The sequence below is a fragment of the Mustela lutreola genome, chromosome 8 (genome assembly GCF_030435805.1).
Source record: "Mustela lutreola isolate mMusLut2 chromosome 8, mMusLut2.pri, whole genome shotgun sequence".
Lineage (NCBI taxonomy): Eukaryota > Metazoa > Chordata > Mammalia > Carnivora > Mustelidae > Mustela > Mustela lutreola.
This window is the reverse complement of record NC_081297.1, coordinates 64,550,020-64,570,701: the sequence shown is the minus strand read 5'-3', so window position 1 is coordinate 64,570,701 and position 20,682 is coordinate 64,550,020. Positions and strand designations below refer to the sequence as shown.

General features: G+C 37.8%; 2 protein-coding genes across 11 annotated transcripts in view; one reads left to right on the top strand and one right to left on the bottom strand.

Moving 5' to 3' along the window:
- The window catches only part of FAM186A (family with sequence similarity 186 member A), a 77,238-nt gene extending 72,095 nt beyond the window's left edge, over positions 1 to 5,143 (bottom strand). Inside the window, exon 1 of one of the 2 annotated variants that reach the window (XM_059185363.1) lies at positions 4,543 to 5,143. In XM_059185363.1, the coding sequence (XP_059041346.1) occupies positions 4,543 to 4,713 (171 nt within the window). In that variant the 5' untranslated portion in view covers positions 4,714 to 5,143. The remainder of the gene's footprint in view (positions 1 to 4,542) is intronic. The other variant, XM_059185364.1, reaches the window with a different exon arrangement.
- The window catches only part of LARP4 (La ribonucleoprotein 4), a 211,034-nt gene that overhangs the window by 121,848 nt on the left and 68,504 nt on the right, over positions 1 to 20,682 (top strand). For 5 of the 9 annotated variants that reach the window (XM_059185369.1, XM_059185374.1, XM_059185372.1 and 2 more), the window contains exon 1: positions 8,710 to 8,887. In XM_059185369.1, coding sequence (XP_059041352.1) covers positions 8,870 to 8,887 — 18 coding nt within the window. In that variant the 5' untranslated portion in view covers positions 8,710 to 8,869. Of the gene's footprint in view, positions 1 to 4,984; positions 5,113 to 7,252; positions 7,583 to 8,707; positions 8,888 to 8,957; positions 9,138 to 20,682 lie in introns of those variants that run through there. The other 4 variants (XM_059185371.1, XM_059185370.1, XM_059185376.1 and 1 more) reach the window with 4 other exon arrangements.

The window sequence follows — 20,682 nt, the reverse complement described above, 5'->3', positions numbered from 1 at the left end:
TTACTTGGTTTACTTGGTTTACTCTCTTCCCCACCCCCGTAACTCCAACCATGTTCATTTGTTTTCTTTCTTTAAATTCCATATAGGAGTGAAATCAAATGGTATTTGTCTCTCTCTGACTGACATATCCCTTAGCATACTGTTCTCTAGCTCCATCCACATTGTTGCAAATGCAAGATTTCATTCTTTTCTATGGCTGAGTAAAATTCCATTGTATATGTATACTACATCTTTTTTCTTAATTTCATTTTTTCAGTGCTCCAGGATTCATTGTTTATGCACCACACCCAGTGCACCATGCAATACGTGCCCTCCTTAATACCCACCACCAGGCTCACCTAACCCCCATTCTCCTCCCCTCCAAAACCCACAGTTCGTTTCTCAGAGTCCAGTCTCTCATGGTTCGTCTCCCCCTCCAATTTCCCCAATTCACTTTTTCTTTCCTTTTCCTAATATCTTCCATGTTGTCCCTTATGCTCCACAAGTAAGTGAAACCATATGATATGTAACTTTCTCTGCTTGACTTATTTCACTCAGCATAATCTCCTCCAGTCCCGTCCATATTGATTCAAAAGTTGGGTATTCATCCTTTCTGATGGAGGCATAATATTCCATTGTATATATGGACCACATCTTTATCCATTTGTCTGTTGAAGGGCATCCTGGCTCTTTCCACAGTTTGGCGACTGTGGCCATTGGGGTACACCTGTACCCCAATGTTCTTTTCTTTTCTTTTCACTACATCTGTATCTTTGGGGTAAATACCCAGTAGTGCAATTTCAGGGTCATAGGGACGCTCTATTTTCTTTTTTTTTATTTTAATTTTAATTTTTTTTGAGAGAGAGAGAGATCACAAATAGGCAGAGAGGCAGGCAGGGAGAGAGAGAGAGGAGGAAGCAGGCTTCCTGCGGAGCAGAGAGCCCAATGCGAGACTCGATCCCAGGGCCCTGAGATCATGACCTGAGCTGAAGGCACAGGCTTAACCCAGGCGCCCTCTATTTTTAATTTCTTAAGGAATCTCCACAGTGTTTTCCAAAGTGGCTGCACCAACTTGCATTCCCACCAACAGTGTAAGAGGGTTCCCCTTTCTCCACATCTCTCCAACACTTGTTTACTGTCTTGTTAATTGGGCCATTCTAACTAGTGTGAGGTGGTATCTCAATGTGGTTTTGATTTGAATCTCCCTGATTATACCATATCTTCTTCATCTATTCATTAGTTGATAGACATTTGGGCCTTTTCTAATTTGGTTATTGTTGATGATGCTGCTATAAATATAGGGGTGCATGTATCCCTTCAAATCCGTGCTTTTGTATCCTTTGGATAAATACCTAGTAGCACATAGGATAGTTCAATTTTTAACTTTTTGAGGAATTTCCATACTATTTTCCAGAGTTGGTGCACCAGTTTGCATTCCCACCAACAGTGTAAGAGGGTTCCTCTTTCTTGGCATCCTCACCAAAACCTGTTTCCTGTGTTCTTAATTTTAGCCATTCTGACTGATGTGAGGCGATATGTCATTGTAGTTTTCATTTGTATTTCCCTGATGATGGTATTGGCACAAAATAGACACATTGTTCAATGGAACAGAATAGAAAACCCAAAAATGAACCCACAACTATATGGTCAACTAATTTTGACAAAAAAGGGAAGAATATCCAATGGAAAAAAGATAGTCTCTTCAACAAATGGTGTTGGGAAAACTGGACAGCAATATGCAAAGGAATGAAACCAGACCCTTTCGTATACTATATACAAAAATAAATTCAAAATGGATGAAAGACCTAAATGTGAAGCAGAAATCCATTAAAACCCCAGAGGAGAACACAGCTAGTACTTTGACATTGGTCTTCTAAACTAAGGGTAACAAAAACAAAAGTAAGATATTGGGACTTTATCAAAATCAAAAGCTTCTGTACAGCAAAGTAAACAATAAAAAAAACAACTAAAATGCAACCTATAGAATGGGAGAAGATATTTGCAAATGACATATCTGATAGTTTAGTATCCAAAATATATAAAGAACTTATAAAACTCACAACCAAAAAACAAATAATCCAGTTTTAAAATGGGCAGAAGACAAGAGTAGACATTTTTCCAAAGAAGACATCCAGATGGCGAACAGATATATAACCACTTTTTAAAGGTTTGGTAGTCTTGTTTTATTTTTTTATTTATTTTTTTTTTAAAGATTTTATTTATTTATTTGACAGAGATCACAAGTAGGCAGAGAGAGAGAGAGAGAGAGAGGAAGGGAAGCAGGCTCCCTGCTGAGCAGAGAGCCTGATGTGGGGCTCGATCCCAGGACCCTGAGATCATGACCTGAGCCGAAGGCAGAGGCTTAACCCACTGAGCCACCCAGGCGCCCCGGTAGTCTTGTTTTAAATTGAACATTTATATACCATGTGACCCAGCCACTCCAACCTAAGTATTTATCCCAAAGAAATGAAAGCATATGTCTATAAGTCATGAATTAATGTACAGATATTCATAGCAATTTCATTTTTTTAGAGAGGGAGGGGGCAGAGGGAGAGAGAGTGAGATAATCTTTTTAAGATTTTATTTATTTGAGTAGTGATCTGAGGGGGGCACATGCACCCAAATGTTTATAGTAGCAATGTCCACAACAGCCAAACTATGGAAAGAACCTAGATGTCCATCAACAGATGAATGGATAAAGAAGATGTGGTATATATATACAATGGAATACTATGCTGCTATCAAAAGAAACAAAATCTTGCCATTTGCAATGATGTGGATGGAACTAGAGGATATTATGCTAAGCAAAATAAGTCAATCAGAGAAAGAGAATTATCATATGATCTTTCTGATATGAGGAATTTGAGACACAGGACCGGGGGTCCTGGGAGGGAGGGAGGGAAAATAATGAAACAAGATGGGATCAGGCAGGAGACAAACCATGAGAGACTCTTAATCTCAGGAAACAACTGAGGGTTGCTGGCTGGTGGAGAGTAGGGATAGGGTGGTTGGGTTATGGACATTGGGGAGGGTATGTGCTATGGTGAGTGTTGTGAATTGTGTAAGCCTGATGATTATAATTATATATATAATAATTTTAATTATAATAATATTACATATAATTATAAATAATACATTATATGTTAATAAAAATATCAAACATCAATTAAGAGAAACAAAAATTTTATTTGAGAGTAAGTAGATGCTGTATGATTCCACTTATAAAATTCTTTTAAAATGCAAAATAATCTGTAGAGACAAAAAGCAGATTGGCAGTTGCCGAGAGATAGTGGGGGCGGGGTTGGGAAGGGTATGTGGGAGGAATTGTAAGTGAGCATAAGGAAACTTTATGGGGTGATGGGTAAATTCATTATTTTGATTGTGATGAGGTTTTCACAGGTGTTTATATATATCAAAACATATACTTAAAAATATATACAGGGATGCCTGGATGGCTCAGCGGATTAAAGCCTCTGCCTTCAGCTCAGGTCATGATTCCAGGGTCCTGGGATAGAGCCTCACATTGGGCTCTCTGCTCGCTTCCTCTCTCTGCCTGCCTCTCTGCCTACTTGTGATCTCTGTCAACTAAATAAATAAAATCTTTAAAAATATATATATATATATGTGTGTGTATATATATATATATATATATATACACACACACACACAGCTGGGGTGCCTCGGTGGCTCGGTGGGTTGGGCCTCTGCCTTCCGCTCAGGTAGTGATCTTGGGGTCCTGGGGTGGAGCCTCGCATTGGGCGCTCTGCTCGGCGGGGAGCCTGCTTCCTCTCTCTCTGCCTGCCTCTCTGCCTGCTTGTGATACCTGTCTGTCAAAAAAATAAAATCTTTAAAAAAAAAAGATAAAAAAATATATACAGCTTATTATGTGCCAATTATACCTCAATAAAGGTGTTAAAAGCAAACACCAGGTCATTGTTGTTAGTTGTGGGGAGTGGAGGAGTACGTTTATTCAGAGAATGAGAAAGTACAAATATTTAACGCTCCTTAAACATAGGAAAAAACTTACTTGAATTAATTTTATTTCAAACCCACTGAATTTTTTTGTATTCTGTTTGAGAGAATAGAATGTAGTATATAACCTTAGTTGTTTGAAGTTTATTGGATTGTTACATGAACCTTCTGTTCATTGTCGTTGGGTTTCTACCTTCCAATAAATCCCCCTTCCATGAGCTGGAATTCAAGCCAAACTATATTTTTTCTTGCTAACAGTTATTTGACAAAAGTTTAGTTGAGAACAAAGGAAAACTACTGACTGAAATTAGATATCAATATTTGCTACAGATTTTTATTTTTCTTTCTATCCCAATCACTCAATAGCACATGCAATTTATTTCTCAAAAGTAGTAATTAATTCTCATAGGAAAGTAAAAGAGACTAACAAAATTGGAGCATGTTATGCAGAGAGGTGAAATTGTCATTTGAAATCAAAGTTACCTCAAATATAGTCAAAGATCATGAAAATAAAATGAGTTCCAAAAATGCAGCTTATCATTGAAAGTTAAAAAACAGTTGTAATCTGTAAACTTCTCATTTATGACCTACCTCTCTGGCTCGATGAAGCTGTGCTTGCTCAATCCTAGAGATGACATTCTGTACTGCAAATGGGATCTCCAGCTGAGGGACCCCTGATTTGTAAAGGGATTTTCTGGACATGATGGTGGAATCCATAACTTCTTTTTCTGGTTCAGAGTCGCTGTCTATCCCACTTTGCATTTTGATAAATAGTTTGAAAAGTTCGTGATTTTCTTTTATTTCTTCTTTTTTCACCGAACATAGGCAAATGCTATAAAGGTGTCCACAAGGAAGCTAGGTCTTTCCTGCTCCCACAGGTTGTGGTTTACCCTAATTTGTTGCTAACCATGGTATTCCAGTCCTGGTGATGTCATAGTAAATCCATCATGACATCAATGACTCAAACATTTCTAGAGTGCTTACTATATGCGGAGAACTAGGCATTCTATCTATATGCTGTCATGATAGCGGGGAGGGAGGGTAGGAAAGAATAGACAACCAGAATATTGAACTGAATATTGAAAAGGAAATAGAAGATATAGCCTTGCTTAAATAAGCTTAAAATCTAGGTGTTAGAATTCAAGATCCAGTATATCAAATGTAACTCCTGATTCTTCTCTCTTCCTGAGGTTTTGCTTAAGAATTTTTTTTTAAGATTTTATTTATTTATTTATTTATTTTAAAAATTTTTAGATCAGAAGTAGGCAGAGAGAGAGAGGAGGAAGCAGGCTCCCCACTGAGCAGAGAACCCGATATGGGGCTCGATCCCAGGACCCTGAGATCATGACCTGAGCTAAGGCAGAGGCTTAACCCATTGAGCCACCCAGGCGCCCCTTATTTATTTATTTGACAGAGAGAAATCACAAGTAGATGGAGATGCAGGCAGAGAGAGAGAGAGAAAGGGAAGCAGGCTCCCTGCTGAGCAGAGAGCCCGATGCGGGACTCGATCCCAGGACCCTGAGATCATGACCTGAGCCGAAGGCAGCAGCTTAACCCACTGAGCCACCCAGGCACCCTGCTTAAGAATTTTTAAACGTGTAGTGGACTAGTTGTGTTACAACATCCTCAGCTGCCCCTCAGCTTGTCCTAGACATGTAATAATTTGGAAGCTATTATTTGGCTGAAGGTCAAACTCTCTGCACTGCCTAGTTATTCATTTTTCCAAGGAATGTGACTGAAGAAGTTTCTGAAATTCCATAGCTGGCCGGAGAAAGTGAAGGGAACGTTGGATGCTGCTTTGTAACTGAGAGGAGTACTCTGGGCAGCTCCTTTGTTAGCAGAGGATGTGAAAGGATTTAGGACAAAGGAGTAATTAAAGGACAGGGTAGTTTTGTTAAATGTGTAGCTTTTTTATTTATTAAAAAATATGAAGCAGTACAGAAATAAATATAACAAATAGTCATGTGCCTATCATATAGAATGAACAAATATTAACATTTTGTCGTATTTGCTTCAGAAATGTTTTTTAAAGTTTTTTTAAAAAATGTATTAACTTGAGAGAGAGAGCATGCAGGAGAGCATGAGCAGGGGGGAGGGTCAGAGGGAGAGGGGAAGTGCTGACCCCCCGATGAGCAGGGACACCCCCTGTAGGGCTTAATCCCAGGATCCCAGGATCATGACCCCATCCGAAGGCAGCCATTTAACCGACTGGGCCACCCAGGCACCCCTGCTTCAGAAATTTTTAAATAAAGCATTAGAGATAAAGTTGGAGTCCCTTTTGGTCCTCTCCCTAGACTTCTTCCTCCCCCTCTTTCCCTTTACAGAGACATTGACAGTCATGAATTTGATGTACTTATGTCTAGTCTCTGTTTATATAGTTTTACTACAGGTGGATATATTCATAAACTATATATCATTTTATAGATTTTAGACTTTATGCAAATTATGGATACATAATGTAATTTCTCTACAAGAACTTTGTATGTTGAATTCTTATTGTAAACTTTGTCCTATGGTGCATCCTTGCTATAAACTTGTAAAGTTAAACAATTTACATATTTCAGTCCTTCAGAGAATGGGAGACAGGGAAACATAAAGTAGTTGTCTTTTAAGAAATGAATCAATATAAAGAGAGCAAATATTCCCCCTTCTAATATCCCATTGTCTAAGTTACCCCCTTCTCTGTGTTCCCAAATACTTTGTAAACTTTCTATTATAGTACTTATCTCTTTGGAATGTAACTATTATTTGTCTCTGTCCATTATTGGTGAACTTCTCAAAACCAAAGGCTGTGTTTTAGAGATTTTGTTTGTTTTAAACATTTGACATATTCTTCCTCAGTTCCTCCTCAGAAATTTTCTAAAATTTGGATATTTATTATCATTTCAGACTCAATTATATGGAAACTTTTTAAGCCCCAGAATACTTTCTTTTATTGTTAGATTGCCTCCCCTAACACCCAGTCACAAAAATTACTCCCTCCTTTCCTTTAAGTCACATTTAAGTCCATTCAAGGAAGTTAAAAATGTTTCTGAAAGGACTGCAATTAAGTATTTTGGTAAATGTTTAAGTTTGACTAAAATATTCATCATTATCCAGCATTTCTTGAACTTATCAATTAATTTATTAAGTACTTTGTTGATAATATTAGATTGTGAGATCCTTAAACAACTTTCATTTCTCTTGATTTTTTTTTTATATTGCTTATCTCAGTAGGCATTCACAAAGCAGCTTACATGCTTGTCAACTAAACTAATTTAGCATTATTGTGCTCTCTCCCTCTCTCATATTTTTTATGCAGCATGGACTTCATCAGCAACTGGAAATGAAGGCTTTTTAAAGCAAAATTTTAAAGCTCCCTCCTTCCCCTTCAATTTGGTAAGCACTTGTTGAGAGATACTACTATGTGGCCACCATTATCCTAGAATGTGAAGAATATACGATACCGGTGAAGAAAGTAAAAAACGAAAAAGAAAATAACTTAAGACAGAATATTCAAGTGATAATAAGGGACATGAAGAAGAAATCTGTAGGGAGCATTGTCTTTGGGAAAACCCTATGGAGAGAGAAGGTTGATTGACAAATGAAGGCATTCCAGATAGTGAAGACACCTTGAGCCATGGCTTTGGAGGTGAGTGTTGAGTTTATCTTTCAGGGGAAAGGTAAGATTGGTTTAATTGAGATGAAGTAATGCTTAGTTTACTGTGGATCAGATTTGGGAGAGGATGGAATACAAAAATAAGGAATTCGATGGAGAAATGACTTTGGTATTAAATGAAAAAGTGAGTACGTTCATTAGAGGTAAAGTAAGGGAGATTACATGGGATCGGAATGGTAAGGTCTTGAAAACAACAGTTTGGTGAAAATGAAACCTTTAATTTAGAAAGATTTTTTAAATAATAGCATGGGAAAAATCAGTGGAAAAGATCAAGACATAATTATTTCAAAAGATTAAGTGTGGGACCTAAGATACAGAAGTGGATTGATAGGGAAGAATAAAGCTTACTAGGTATTGCTGAAGATAGTAAAGAATTTGGATCATCTAAAAGAAAAGTGTAAAGATAATTTAAAAATTTTATTGTACTTCATTTGAAGTGACAGTGATAGAACATCAGCGAAGAGGCTTTCCATACTAAGTATTAAGTAGCGTGGATATGGCTACCTGATCTAAGTGAACAAAGTTCTTTAAAGGCGTTTCTAAGGGAAACCCGCTCTCTGAGAGGGTTCCTTCAACTGTAAAATGGGGATACTATCTATTGCATAAGGTTTTTAAACGATTAATTCTCATAAAATACTTAGAATAATGCCAGGCACATAGTAAGGCACATACTAAGCATTTCATACACAGCAGCTGCTATTAATACATTTACTATTACTGCTGCCTTTTTTTTTTTCCCTACTTTTTTTCTTCGAGCCACCACCTTTTCGGAAGGATTGGGCGTCTGCCAATACTCTCCACACAAGCTCGGCTTTTCATCAGATCTAGATTTTGAACTAGGAAAACTGCGTAGTTACAGTAGCGGTAGCCCTCCGCTTGACGAGGGATAAAATGCGTCAATAAGATCTGTACACACCCCCGTGGTACAGAATGGTGCTTTCCTCTGATCGCTTCCCTCCCCCCACGACTGACGATAGTACCTCCCATGCTGCCGCTGGAAAAGGTAGCGTAAAAGTTGAGCGCGCCGAGGGGTTTCTCTTCTCCCGGAAGCAATTTTTCTCTGGAACCGGAAGCGGTTGCTCTTTCAAGGGAGGTGGGACTGGGCGGGTCAGGCCGCAGCGGCTGACGGCGGGGGAGGAGCCGGGTCCACTGCCGGGTGGAGGGGCCAGGCGAGTGTCCTTAACCTAGCGTTTGGGGTTCGGGCCTTTAAGCCCGTTGGAGTCGCGGCGGCGAGAACGACTGGGCCGAGCGGAGGAAGACATGTTGCTCTTCGTGGAGGTGAGTGGACTTGGTAATGTCGTCCTGCTGTGAGGAGAGCAGGAGTGTGGAGGCACCGGCCGGTTCCACCGCCATGTGACTTTCCAGGCCGTACACGCCGCGGAACCGGCAGATAGGCTGACACAGCACCTGGGCCGTGCAGGCCTGCGGCTCCACTCTGCGCTCTCGCAACACTTTAGGAAGCTGTGGGAAGTGAGGGCCGTAGTGGGGGAGAATTGAAGGTGGAGAATCCAGGCTTGTCTGGTATGAGGTGAGAATCAGAGGAAGGGGAAAGTGGCCCATATGGACCTCCTAGAGGAGGCAAACAGGCCGGGGTGGGGGGGTGCAGCAGGACGGGGCGGAGTCTACTGAGAAAAGGGTAATCAGGTGGGCGCGTTGGCGGGGTTGGGGGGTGGTGGAGAAGCGAGGTCTCGCGGGGCCCTCTGGGAGGGAAGCAAGCAACATGTGGGGCCGCGGAGGGAGGAAGGTGAAATTCGGTATAAGTATGTTGAAGAGAAAGTTGAAAGCTGCTTTTTATCAACCCCCACCAAATTTTGTTTGATCCCCGTCCGTAAGTCTCTGGAACGTTCTGTGGGTGGAAAGCGAATTACTGTGAACGGAGGAGACGCCAGTAGGCTTTGGAAGCCTTGAAAGGCACCGCTTTGACCTTTTGTAAAAGTTACTCAGGCAGTGGCTCTGGGATGAGGGTTTGGCTTTATGGACGCATAAAAGCCCTTACAGGAGGAAAATTCCAAGAATGAGAGAAACCTAGTCCGAGGAAAGCCGGCTTTTTTTTTTTTTTTTTATGTTATTTAACAATAGAAATACTTTTATTTTAACTGGAACGCCCGCTGCTGGCCTATTTTAGTTTTAAAGGTAGTGGATACCTGATTTAGAGAAATACGAGGTTTAATTTCTCTTATTTCTCTTGTGTGCAGTGAGCATCAGCTGACTGCCTGGCTAATGCTTTGAGTAGATTCCAGATCATATTGTTCTTGCATTGTGAAAACGTCAAACCAGCAAAGCTGCAACTTCGCAACTTGGCACTTGTTAACTATGCCCATAAAAAGAATCTTTTCAATGAGGGAAGGAATTTACAGGTTGTATAATGGATCGAGAAGCCAGGACCAGTCTATGGCTGTTTTTCTTCTCTCTCGGAGGGAGTGATGGATTTTATTCCGTAATATTACGACATAAAGTAAATTTCATGCTTTTAATTTTTTTTTAATCTAACCGACTGTGTAGCTGATAAATTTGAGATCTTTAAATTGGGTTTTAAAGAGACGCAGCTACCTTAGAGTATGTCCGACATTGGTAATAAACATTCACTTGGAACACTCCCAAGTAAATCATGAAGAGATTTGAGATTACTGAGCCCATTCTGTTTGCCAATTTTTTATCCTCATTGTAGGGTTTTTTTCGGCAGGATAAGAAATCAGATACGATTTTAAACAGTGCCAGTTTGTATTAGGAACGTTATGCCATGCAAATGCTTCAGGTTTTAAGTGTGTATGTTTTTGCTGGGCAAGAGAATGTGAAATTTTATTTTTTTTTTTTATTTTTTTTTTTTTTTTAAAGATTTTATTTATTTATTTGTCAGAGAGAGAGTGAGTGAGAGCGAGCACAGGTAGACAGAGTGGAAGGAAGAGTCAGAGGGAGAAGCAGGCTCCCTGCGGAGCAAGGAGCCCGATGTGGGACTCGATCCCAGGACGCTGGGATCATGACCTGAGCTGAAGGCAGCTGCTCAACCAACTGAGCCACCCAGGCGTCCCTGAAATTTTATTTATATTAACATGAATTCCAAAATAAACTTTTGAGTTCCCAATTGATTCCTTTGGTTTTGTTAAAATGTGAACTTTAATAATCGCTCCATTTATTGAGTGTTTAAGCTAGATCCTCTCTGGTTTGTAAAACAACATTGCAGTGTTTTACAGATGAGAAAACTGAGCGGAAGAGGTTAAGGAACTTAGAAGTAAAGTAGTGGAATTGGGATTTAGATATAGGTTATTCTAGTGCCAAATCATGGCTCTTATTAAACTGTTAATATTTCCACTAATCATTTTCTTTGTGAATCAGTACATTGTTTTAACTTTTCTCCTATAATGAGTTGCTGAAAATTAACAATGTGACTACACGTTTGGAGCCAAATATATGGTATTAAAAGCAGTGAAACAAAGAACAAAAAAACAATCTACTGGTCATGTGGCATTTTGTTAACTAATATTTGATTTTTAAAACTATAGAAATAACCTACAGGATTTAGAAATTATTCTAAAGGAGCGAACCACAGCTCAGTTTGATGCCTGAGGTCATTCAGGTGCAACTCTGGCTCCAGAATTTATTTTGCACTTTCCCCTAAACCAAGGATTCTTAATCTGGGTCTCTGGTTAGAATTAAGGAAGTCTGTGAACTTCATTGAGAGAAAAATATTTCTTTGTTTATTTTGACTACCTTCTAATTAAAATCTAGAATTGAAGAGAACTGAAAATTCTTGAAATTGCAATGGGTTCAACAAGAGAAATATTTTCACATATTACAGGTTTTTAATAAGATTTTATTTATTTATTTGCTAGAGAGTGCGAATGAGAGCAGAAGCAGAAGGAGCATCAGAGGGAGAGGGAGAAGCAGGCTCTCTGTTGAGCAGGGAGGCCTATCTGGGGCTCAATCCCAGGACTCTGGGATCTTGACCTGAGCTGAAGGCAGTTGCTTAACCGGCTGAGCCACCTAGATGCCCCCTGTGCATTTTAAAAACATTCTGAGAAGAGATCTGTAGATTACTTGGACTGCTAACGAGGTCCATGGCACAAGGTTAAGAGCCACTTTTCTATAAACCAAGTTGCTTGCGAATCATCTTTGGTTGGGCTTCTCTAATCTGGAATCTGAGCCCTTTGTGGTTGTATTCAGAATCTTTTACTTGTGTGTGTTTTTCTGGTAAGACCCTAGCTTTTCGTTTATAACTGGAATGAGTGGGACAGATAATAGTAATGGTAATGGTGCTATAATAATAGGGGTATACCTGTATATTGTACTTACTGTGCGTGAGGCATTTTTGTATAGTAAGTACAAAACACAGTGTTTTTTCATGTGTTCATATATATACATCTACTCAGTCCTATCTGTGAGATAGATAGAATTATTATCTCCATTTTAGAGATAAACTACAGCATAGAATTTAAGAAACTTGTCCACAGCTAGTGAATATTGAAGTTGGAATTAGAACTCTGTTACCTAGATATACTGCAATAGGAAGCTACAGGCAAACGGGGAATCCTATTTTAAGGAATAGTGAGATGTAACTTTTTTAACTTCGTTTTGGAGACAGAGGGCTCTATTGATTTAAGTAGTTTATTGGGTTTTTTTCTCAGTGTTCTGAAGGGGACATATACAATATCTGGCTCTCTGTGAAGAGGGAAAAATGTTTGGATAATTCACAAAGTTGTCAGATATTTACCAACATAAATTCCCTTAAAACACATTCTGTAAGTTCAAAACAGCATTGTGCTTTCTACTAATAAATTACTTAAATAAGAGCTTACACTTTTTTAAATGATTTTTTGTGATTGCTAGCATTTTTGTTTGTTTTTCAGATCATTTTCCCCCCTCTAATATTTTTAGCAGTTTATGTCTGCGTTAGTTGTTTGGCCATGTTTTAATTGGGTTTCTGTCTCTAGAGTTTTTCCCTGAAAATGAATACCTGTAACTACTTATTTAGGTAAAAATGACTTTTATGCACTCTATAATAACTCTTAGATAACTTTTAAATTTTTAATTATTTAAAATACAGATAACATAAAATTTAATGATCTTAACCAATTTTAAGTGTATGGTTCAGGGTTATTAAGTACTTTTACATTGTTTTGCAGTGTCACCACTATTCACATCCAGAACTCTTCATCTTGCAAAACTGAAACTGTATGATACGCATTAAACAATAACTGCCCATTCCCTTCTTTCCCCAGGTCTTACATAATTTTTAAAGTAATTTATCTGACTTCTAAAGTGTTCTGCTTTTTTAGGTAATAACATTTTAAATTTTAGATGAAGCTTAGAATCTGAAATTTATTTTATATTGTAGTAATCATAACATTGTGCCTTTAACTCCAAATACAGTACTGGTTTTTCCCATTAATTTAAATAATTTATTTATAAAAAGTTATTAGATGTCACTTACTGACAATGATTGTTTTAAAAAAATGACTTAGAATTAGAAAGTGCCTAAACAAATTGTGGAATGATTGCCAAGAGAAATTATAAATAAGTGAATAGTGGTTTCTGAGCAATTTGATTTTGGAATATTTATTGGAGGTAGATGCAGAATTTAAAAATGAATAAAAATATTTTCAGGTAGAAATACTTTCAGATACAATGGACTGAGAATGAAGGAGGAATTATCTTTTAAATGTGAAAAGTAGAATAAAATGCTTAGAAATGAACATAAAGATGTAAAAGTACCTTTTGGTGCTTCAAATTACAGTGAACTGGTTTACAGTTTTCCAGAAGCTAGGAGTATTGATATTCAGTTATTTTGTATCAGTTTGGGTTTGTTATCAGGCAGCTCCGTATTATTTCCCAGCTAATGGAAATGATCCTTGACAACAGTAGTCATGAACACTTCAAATCTGTAATTTTGGTTTCCTACCTGGAAGCTTAAGAAGAGATTTTTGACCCTGTAGTTGAAATGGGGTCTGAGTCTATATTGCAGAGGAGTGGAAAGTAGAGAAAGTTGAGAAACTGTAATCCTATGAAGTCATTAAAAATATTTTAAACCTCTCTGAAGATCCTTAAGTGAAAATGGAAAATGACTCTTCAGCTCTGATGGTGTTCATAGCATTTTATTCCTATATTCTATATTTTGCTTAAATTTTGTTTTCTTTAATGTTTAGTTCTTGAGGAAGGTTTCCAGTCTTGATAACATAATAAACTTTTGCATTATGCACTATAATTTTCTGCAAGGATTTTGGAATCCTGGGTTCAAATGTTAGTTGTATGACTTTAGAGAATTGACAACTTTTTGGAACATCAAGTTCGTATCTTTAATTTGGCAATAATAATTTCTTTTGACAAAGTTTGTGTTCATGATATTAATGCTGTTTATGATGTTTATGTATTAAGCATTTTAACATAGTCTAGTGAAGAGCTTAGCTGACAACTATGATTTGATTATCATAGCAACTCTTTTGTGTTGTAAATTGTCCAGTATATAAATAGTAACTTTCCAAAATTATTACTTTATGCCTTATGATTTGTTGAACATTTTTGGAAAAATTATTAAAGCTACATCATAATGGCACTGGTAATTGCAAAAACTGCTGTGAGACAGCACTGATTTAAGAGATAAATACCTTTTAAAAAAAGAGAGAAGTATGCCTTTTCGAGTTCTAATCTGAGTTGTTACGAATTTACCTTGATTCTGAATAAGCCAAACTGGGTAATTAACCTTATTTAAAAATTGTTATAGCTGAAGAGTATACTTTTAATTGGGCAAATAAAACTTACAAAACAAGAATGAAGATTGCAGGGGCACCTGGGTGGCTCAGTGGGTTAAAGCCTCTGCCTTCGTCTCGGGTCCTGATCCCAGGGTCCTGGGATCGAGCCCCATGTGGGGTTCTCTGCTCAGCGGGGAGCCTGCTTTCTCCTCTCTCTCTGCCTGCCTCTCTGCCTACTTGTGATCTCTGTCTGTCAAAAAAATAAATAAAATCTTTAAAAAAAAAAAAAAGGAATGAAGATTGCAGTGTGTTCAAATACAGACATTTGTATACAAGATTTAAAGGAATGCCAAATGACGAGATGCAAGTAGATGATTTATATTTCCTCTTTTGTAAAGAAAATTTTTTCTAATATGCAGGTATAGGTATATGTAAGAAAAAGAAACTTAAGTATCAGGTACTCATGTGTCTTCTCATCTGTTTCTTGTAATAGACCCAAACATTTGAGCCAAACTTTGGTTCAGAAAATATCTCTGTATTTATAAATGACTGACTCTAAACCAAAGACAGAAGAGTTCATTGGATCTTTCGTCCTTCCTTCCTTCGCTTCCTTCCTTCTCTTGTTTCCCTTCGTTCTCTTCTAGAGGAATACTTTAGATGAATATTACTAGGGGTAGAGTATGAACTGTAGACTGAAAGCCAGACTCCAAGGATGAAAAGTTAAGTTTTGTTTGGTTTATATATTACTGAGGGAAGAGAAAAGCTCTTCTGTGTCAAAACAGAAATTTAGGAGTAATCCAGGGTTTGTGTTGTACATAGGTGGCCAGTACTTCATGACACTAGATTCTGCAAACTACGAAATCGGTTAGTGTGATCATTCCTCCCATTCTGTCCTAGATAGTTACAGTGTACACCTATTTTTTGGAATAGTTGTCCCATCCTGTTTCATGTTCAAAAATTTCCTGATTTGTATAATTATTTTTAATTCTTCAGAAGAGACTGTATGCTTATTGGCAGTACTTTTCCTCATATCACTACCAGTGCACATAAGTTGGTACTAAAATATTTGTTGTTGAATTAGCTATGAGAAATTAAATTTGTAGGATTTACAGAAGTTTGCAGTTAAGCAAGGTAAAAGATATGTGGGATTATTCTAGCCTTTTGAGTTAGGTGAAGGAAAAAAAATGGGGGCAGTGATAGAGTAATAATTATAAGATACATTTATATACAGGGTTGCACAAAAGAGTGGTTAAAAACAAGTACAAGGCTACTGTTCAGGCTCAGCCTCTTTCTGTTTGTATGACCTCGAGCAAGTTGTTTCGCCTCTTTCTCAATTTTCTTATGTGTAAATTGAGGATAATACTAATAACTTGAGGATAATATTAATAGGTCACATAAGGTTGTTAAGATTGACAGTTAACGTAAAGTACTTCAAATAGTATCTGGTGCATAGTAAACACTACATGTGAGCTGCAGCTTTCATATACACTGGGGAAAGATAAGTCTCATCTTAGTTTTCTCGTCATTTTTATTTGAAAATAACAGTTTGGGGCGCCTGGGTGGCTCAGTGGGTTAAAGCCTCTGCCTTCGGCTCAGGTCATGATCCCAGGGTTCTGGTCAGCGGGGAGCCTGCTTCCTCCTCTCTCTCTCTGCCTGCCTCTCTGCCTACTTGTGATTTCTGTCTGTCAAATAAATGAATAAAATCTTTAAAAAAAAAAAAAAAGAAAGAAAGAAAAGAACGGTTTGCTGACTTGACTATACAGATTTCTGAAAAGGATTATTTTTTTATTTAATATTGATTGTATTTAATGTATTTAATGTTGATCATATTTAATATTGGAATTTTAAAAAAAATTTTGATTTGTATGGTTAGCTGTTGGCTTTATTAGATAACAGTTTGGAGTAAAATGACTCAGTATGTTGAGGACTATTTAAATTACTTAAATGGTAAATACAAGTGGAGATCTTGGTCTTAATAAGGGGTTCATGAATCTCCTATAAAACTTTTTGGGGAGAACTCTGTAGTTCTGATTATATTTTCAGAGTAATCTTTGATGCCGCCCCCGCCAAAAAAAAGCTAAACCACTAGTCTATGGAAGCCTGTTTTGTTTTTGAACAGTTAACAGATGCCATCTGACTGAGGTATAGTGAAAATTTGGGGAGATAAGTCTTTCCTTCTGATAAGGATCGGTAGTAATAGCTTTATTGATGAATAAACTTCAGGTTTTCTTCCTTGGAGAGTAAGTGAATCCTGATTCTTGACTCCTTGAAGAGATTGGGGGAAATGACCTGGGGGGGGGGGGGTCCAATTACCTTGCTACTGAAAAGTGTGAGCCATAGACCAGCAGCTAACTTAGTTACCCAAGGGTTTCTTAGTCTAAGCCCTGAACTGCTGAATCAGAATCTGCATTTTAGCAAGATCCCTAGATGATTCTTTTTTTTTTTTTTCTTCAAGATTTTATTTATTTATTTGACAGACAGAGATCACAAGTAGGCAGAGAGGCAGGCAGAGAAAGAGGAGGAAGCAGGCTCCCCGCTGAGCAGAGAGTCTGATGCGGGGTTGGATCCTAGGACCCTGGGATCATGACCTGAGCAAAAGGCAGAGGCCTTAACCCACTGAGCCACCCAGGTGCCCCTCCCTAGATGATTCTTAAGCACAGTAAAGCCTAAGAAACACTCATATAGCATTTGTTCATTCCTTGATTCATTTAACAAATGTTATTTGTTGGCCTCCTTTGTGCCAGTCACTGTTCAAGGTGCTAGGGAGCAGTAAACCATACATAAGGTCATTGCCGTTGTGGAGCTTGCTGACAAAATAATTCAGCTGAAGATAAGTGCTTGTGATAGAGGGTAATTTTATTGCTAAACTGCCATGAATATTATCTTTTTTATTTAATTGAAAATTAACTATGGCCCTAGGATAGAAAACTACTTTGGCCCTGAGATAGAAATCAGTGCAGAGCTGAATTGACTTCTGCTCTGAGGACCCTAGTTATCGGGTGGCATATCCATTTTTTTTCTGGATTATGAGTCACTCTGGACAGAACTGCGCCAGGGACCATTTGGCTTGGTGAGGAGATTTATAGTATTCCTTAAATGGCATGTAACTGGTTGTCTTTTATATTTTTTAAAATAACTAGTTGTCTTAAAACTTTTTTTCTAAGGTAACTGTAGTGTAGTGGTTAAAAACCACTGTAAAAATGTATCGGCAGACTGTTCCTTCTGCCTAGATTCAAATCCTGCCTCTGCCTTATTAGCTTTGCAACATTGGGCACATGACCTTGGGGTAAGTAACTTTTGGGGCTGGGGCTTAAGATTTTAGGTAATCTCTACACCCATTGCGGCTGGAACTCAACAATCCCAAGATCAGCACATGTTCCACCAACCGTGCCAGCCAGGCTCCCCTAAAGTAACATTTTTCTTATCTGCAGAATGTGGATGATGGTCGTATTTAACTGAAGTTGTTATGAAGGTGAATTAAGTGTTCCATAAATGTTAGCTGTTACTCTTCTCTGTCAGAATGGTGAAAATTTCCCAGTTTAATTTTCATTTTTGTTATCCATGAAATTCCCGTAAGCATGGTCTGTTAGAACCTTAAAGTTTTATCCTAGATGAAATGACAGGTGTTTTGTGTCTTTTTTTTTTTTTTTAATAATAATTACTTGTAATTTGGTGGTCCTCTCAATATTGGAGATGGAAAAATTAAACCTGGATGATTGATTTGCCATGAGACAAATAACTTTAATTGCCATGAGGCAAATAACTTTATTCAGTCTATACACTTTGTTTTTCAGCATTTGTAGGGTTAAGTGGCTTGGGATTTCTTTTTCTGATCGTAAATAGGTAAGTAAAACAAGTGGTTGGATATGACTGAAGAGATAGTTCACCATATTCATGATGACTTTTTCCTGACTCTGTTTCTGTTACCTTAAAACTGCTGTTTTTAATGACCGGAGGGTATCATTTTGCCAAGAATATGATGTCTTTCTTTTTTCCTTTCATTTATATCACTCCCCACGTAGGAACTGGCATAAAATGGACCAATAATAAAGACTGCTTTTGGCTTATTTGGTGATGACATATATTGCTTAGGTAGAGGTGGTGATTGATCTCTCAGTTTTGTGGACTGACAATTTGGATATTTTTGTGGTGGTTTTGGCAGAGAGTTTCAGAGTGCACTTGGACAGTTTACATCTTTTAACAGATGTTTTATGTAACTGTAGCCTTATCTCTTGTGGAAGAGATAAGGATTTTGATGGAATTCATTATTAAATCCTAAACAGAATGAATCGAACATGGTAATTGAGAATTTAAATGAGAAAAATAAGCCTTTGTTGTAGTTAAACTGTCTTGTCAGATTCATTAATGTGTCATTTTTTTTTTTTTAAGATTTTATTTATTTGACAGAGAGAAATCACAAGTAGACAGAGAGGCAGGCGGAGAGAGAGAGAGGGAAGCAGGCTCCCCGCTGAGCAGAGAGCCCGATGCGGGACTCGATCCCAGCACCCTGAGATCATGACCTGAGCCGCAGGCAGCGGCCCAACCCACTGAGCCACCCAGGCGCGCCCGACAAATAGTCTTTAAAATGACACATTAGGGGCGCCTGGGTGGCTCAGTGGGTTGGGCCGCTGCCTTCGGCTCAGGTCATGATCTTAGGGTCCTGGGATCGAGTCCCGCATCGGGCTCTCTGCTCAGCGGGGAGCCTGCTTCCTCCTCTCTCTCTCTCTGCCTGCCTCTCTGCCTACTTGTGATCTCTGTCTGTCAAATAAATAAATAAAATCTTTTTAAAAAAATAATAAATAAACACTATTTGTCAAAGAAAAACAATTTTTTTTGTTGGGCGTTTCGGTTTCCAGTTTTTCTTTATGTGGAGCAATTCAATATAGGACACTCTTGTATAAAGCTTTTAGGTTAAAGTTTACTGCAGTAGATCAAAGAGTGAACATTTGAAAAGTAACTCATATCAACATCAGTATTGACAGATTGCTTTCCAAAAGTGTTAGGACAGTTTTTACTGTTGTCCAGTTTACTGCATCTTTGTCGGCATCCAGCATTCTAATTTGTAAAAATTTACCATTTGGTTAAAATGAAATAATTTATTTTGCATTTCTTTAGTGACTAGTGTGATTGAACGTTTCTCCATGTTTATTAACTGCGAATTGACTTTTTGCTTGTTTGTGCTTAACCCTCTTTGAAGATGGTAGTCTTTTGTGTCACTTGCCTGGAATGATTTTCCCAGTTGATAGGTCTTTTAATTTGGATCTTAAATGTTTGTAAATGCAATTGATGTTAATTGTATGAAAATAAAAGTATAAAAATGAAAATAAAGATGCTACTGCTCTGAGATAACCAGTCATAACACTGATTTTTTATAGTCTCTCCAGTCTTTTCTGTGCTTGTGCATTATTTCACAAAATTCAAAATTTCTGTAATAAGGTAGCAACTTGCTTTTTCCCCCAGATTTCCTTGAATACTTTCAATGCTTTCTACAGTATTTTCCCCCATTTGTACAGATTTTATTTTGAAATATTACAGATTCACAAATTGCCAAAAACAAAACAAAGCAAAACAAAACTACACAGGGTGGTATCATGTACCTTTTTGCCCAGTTTCTCACAGAAGTAACACCTTGCCATAACTGTAGTACGACATAAAAGACTAACAGATTGATGTTGGTACAATCCACATAACTTACTTAGATTTCACCAGTTTTATATACAGTCTTTTAAGGCTCTGGGATAGTCTTTATATGGCTGGACTTATAGTTGCTGAAAAATCCTCTGTGGTTGGTGTCTTAGTCCACTCAGGCTACTCAGACAGTATCATGGACCGGGTAGTTTATAAACTCAGAAATTTAATTCTGGGAAGTCCAGGATTATGGAGCCAGCAGATTTGGTAGTTGGTAGGGCTTTCTGGTTCATAGTGCCTTTTTGCCAATGTCTTCAATGGTGGAAAGGGCTAGGGACTGGGATCTCTTTTAGAGGAACACTAATCCATTCATGAGGGCTTCAGTCTTCGGACTTAATATTTCTGCAAAGCCCCACCTTCCAAATCCATCACATTGGCTTTAGGATTTCAACATTTGAATTTGGGGGGAGGGTGGTACACAAACATTTAAACCATAGCAGTTAGATGTTTCTAGTTTTTCACTTACAAAATCAGCGTGGTGAATATCCTTGTACTTACATAGTTTTGCATATCTTTCTTTTGAGTAGCTCTCGCAAGTACATTTCTAGATCAAAGAATATTTATTTTTTTACAGTATTTTTTAATTGAAGTATTATTAACATACAGTGATCTGTTAGTTTCAGGTGTACGGTATAATTCAGCAATTCTAACATTACTTCGTGCTCATCACATTAAATGTACTCTTAGTCCCCTTCATTTCAC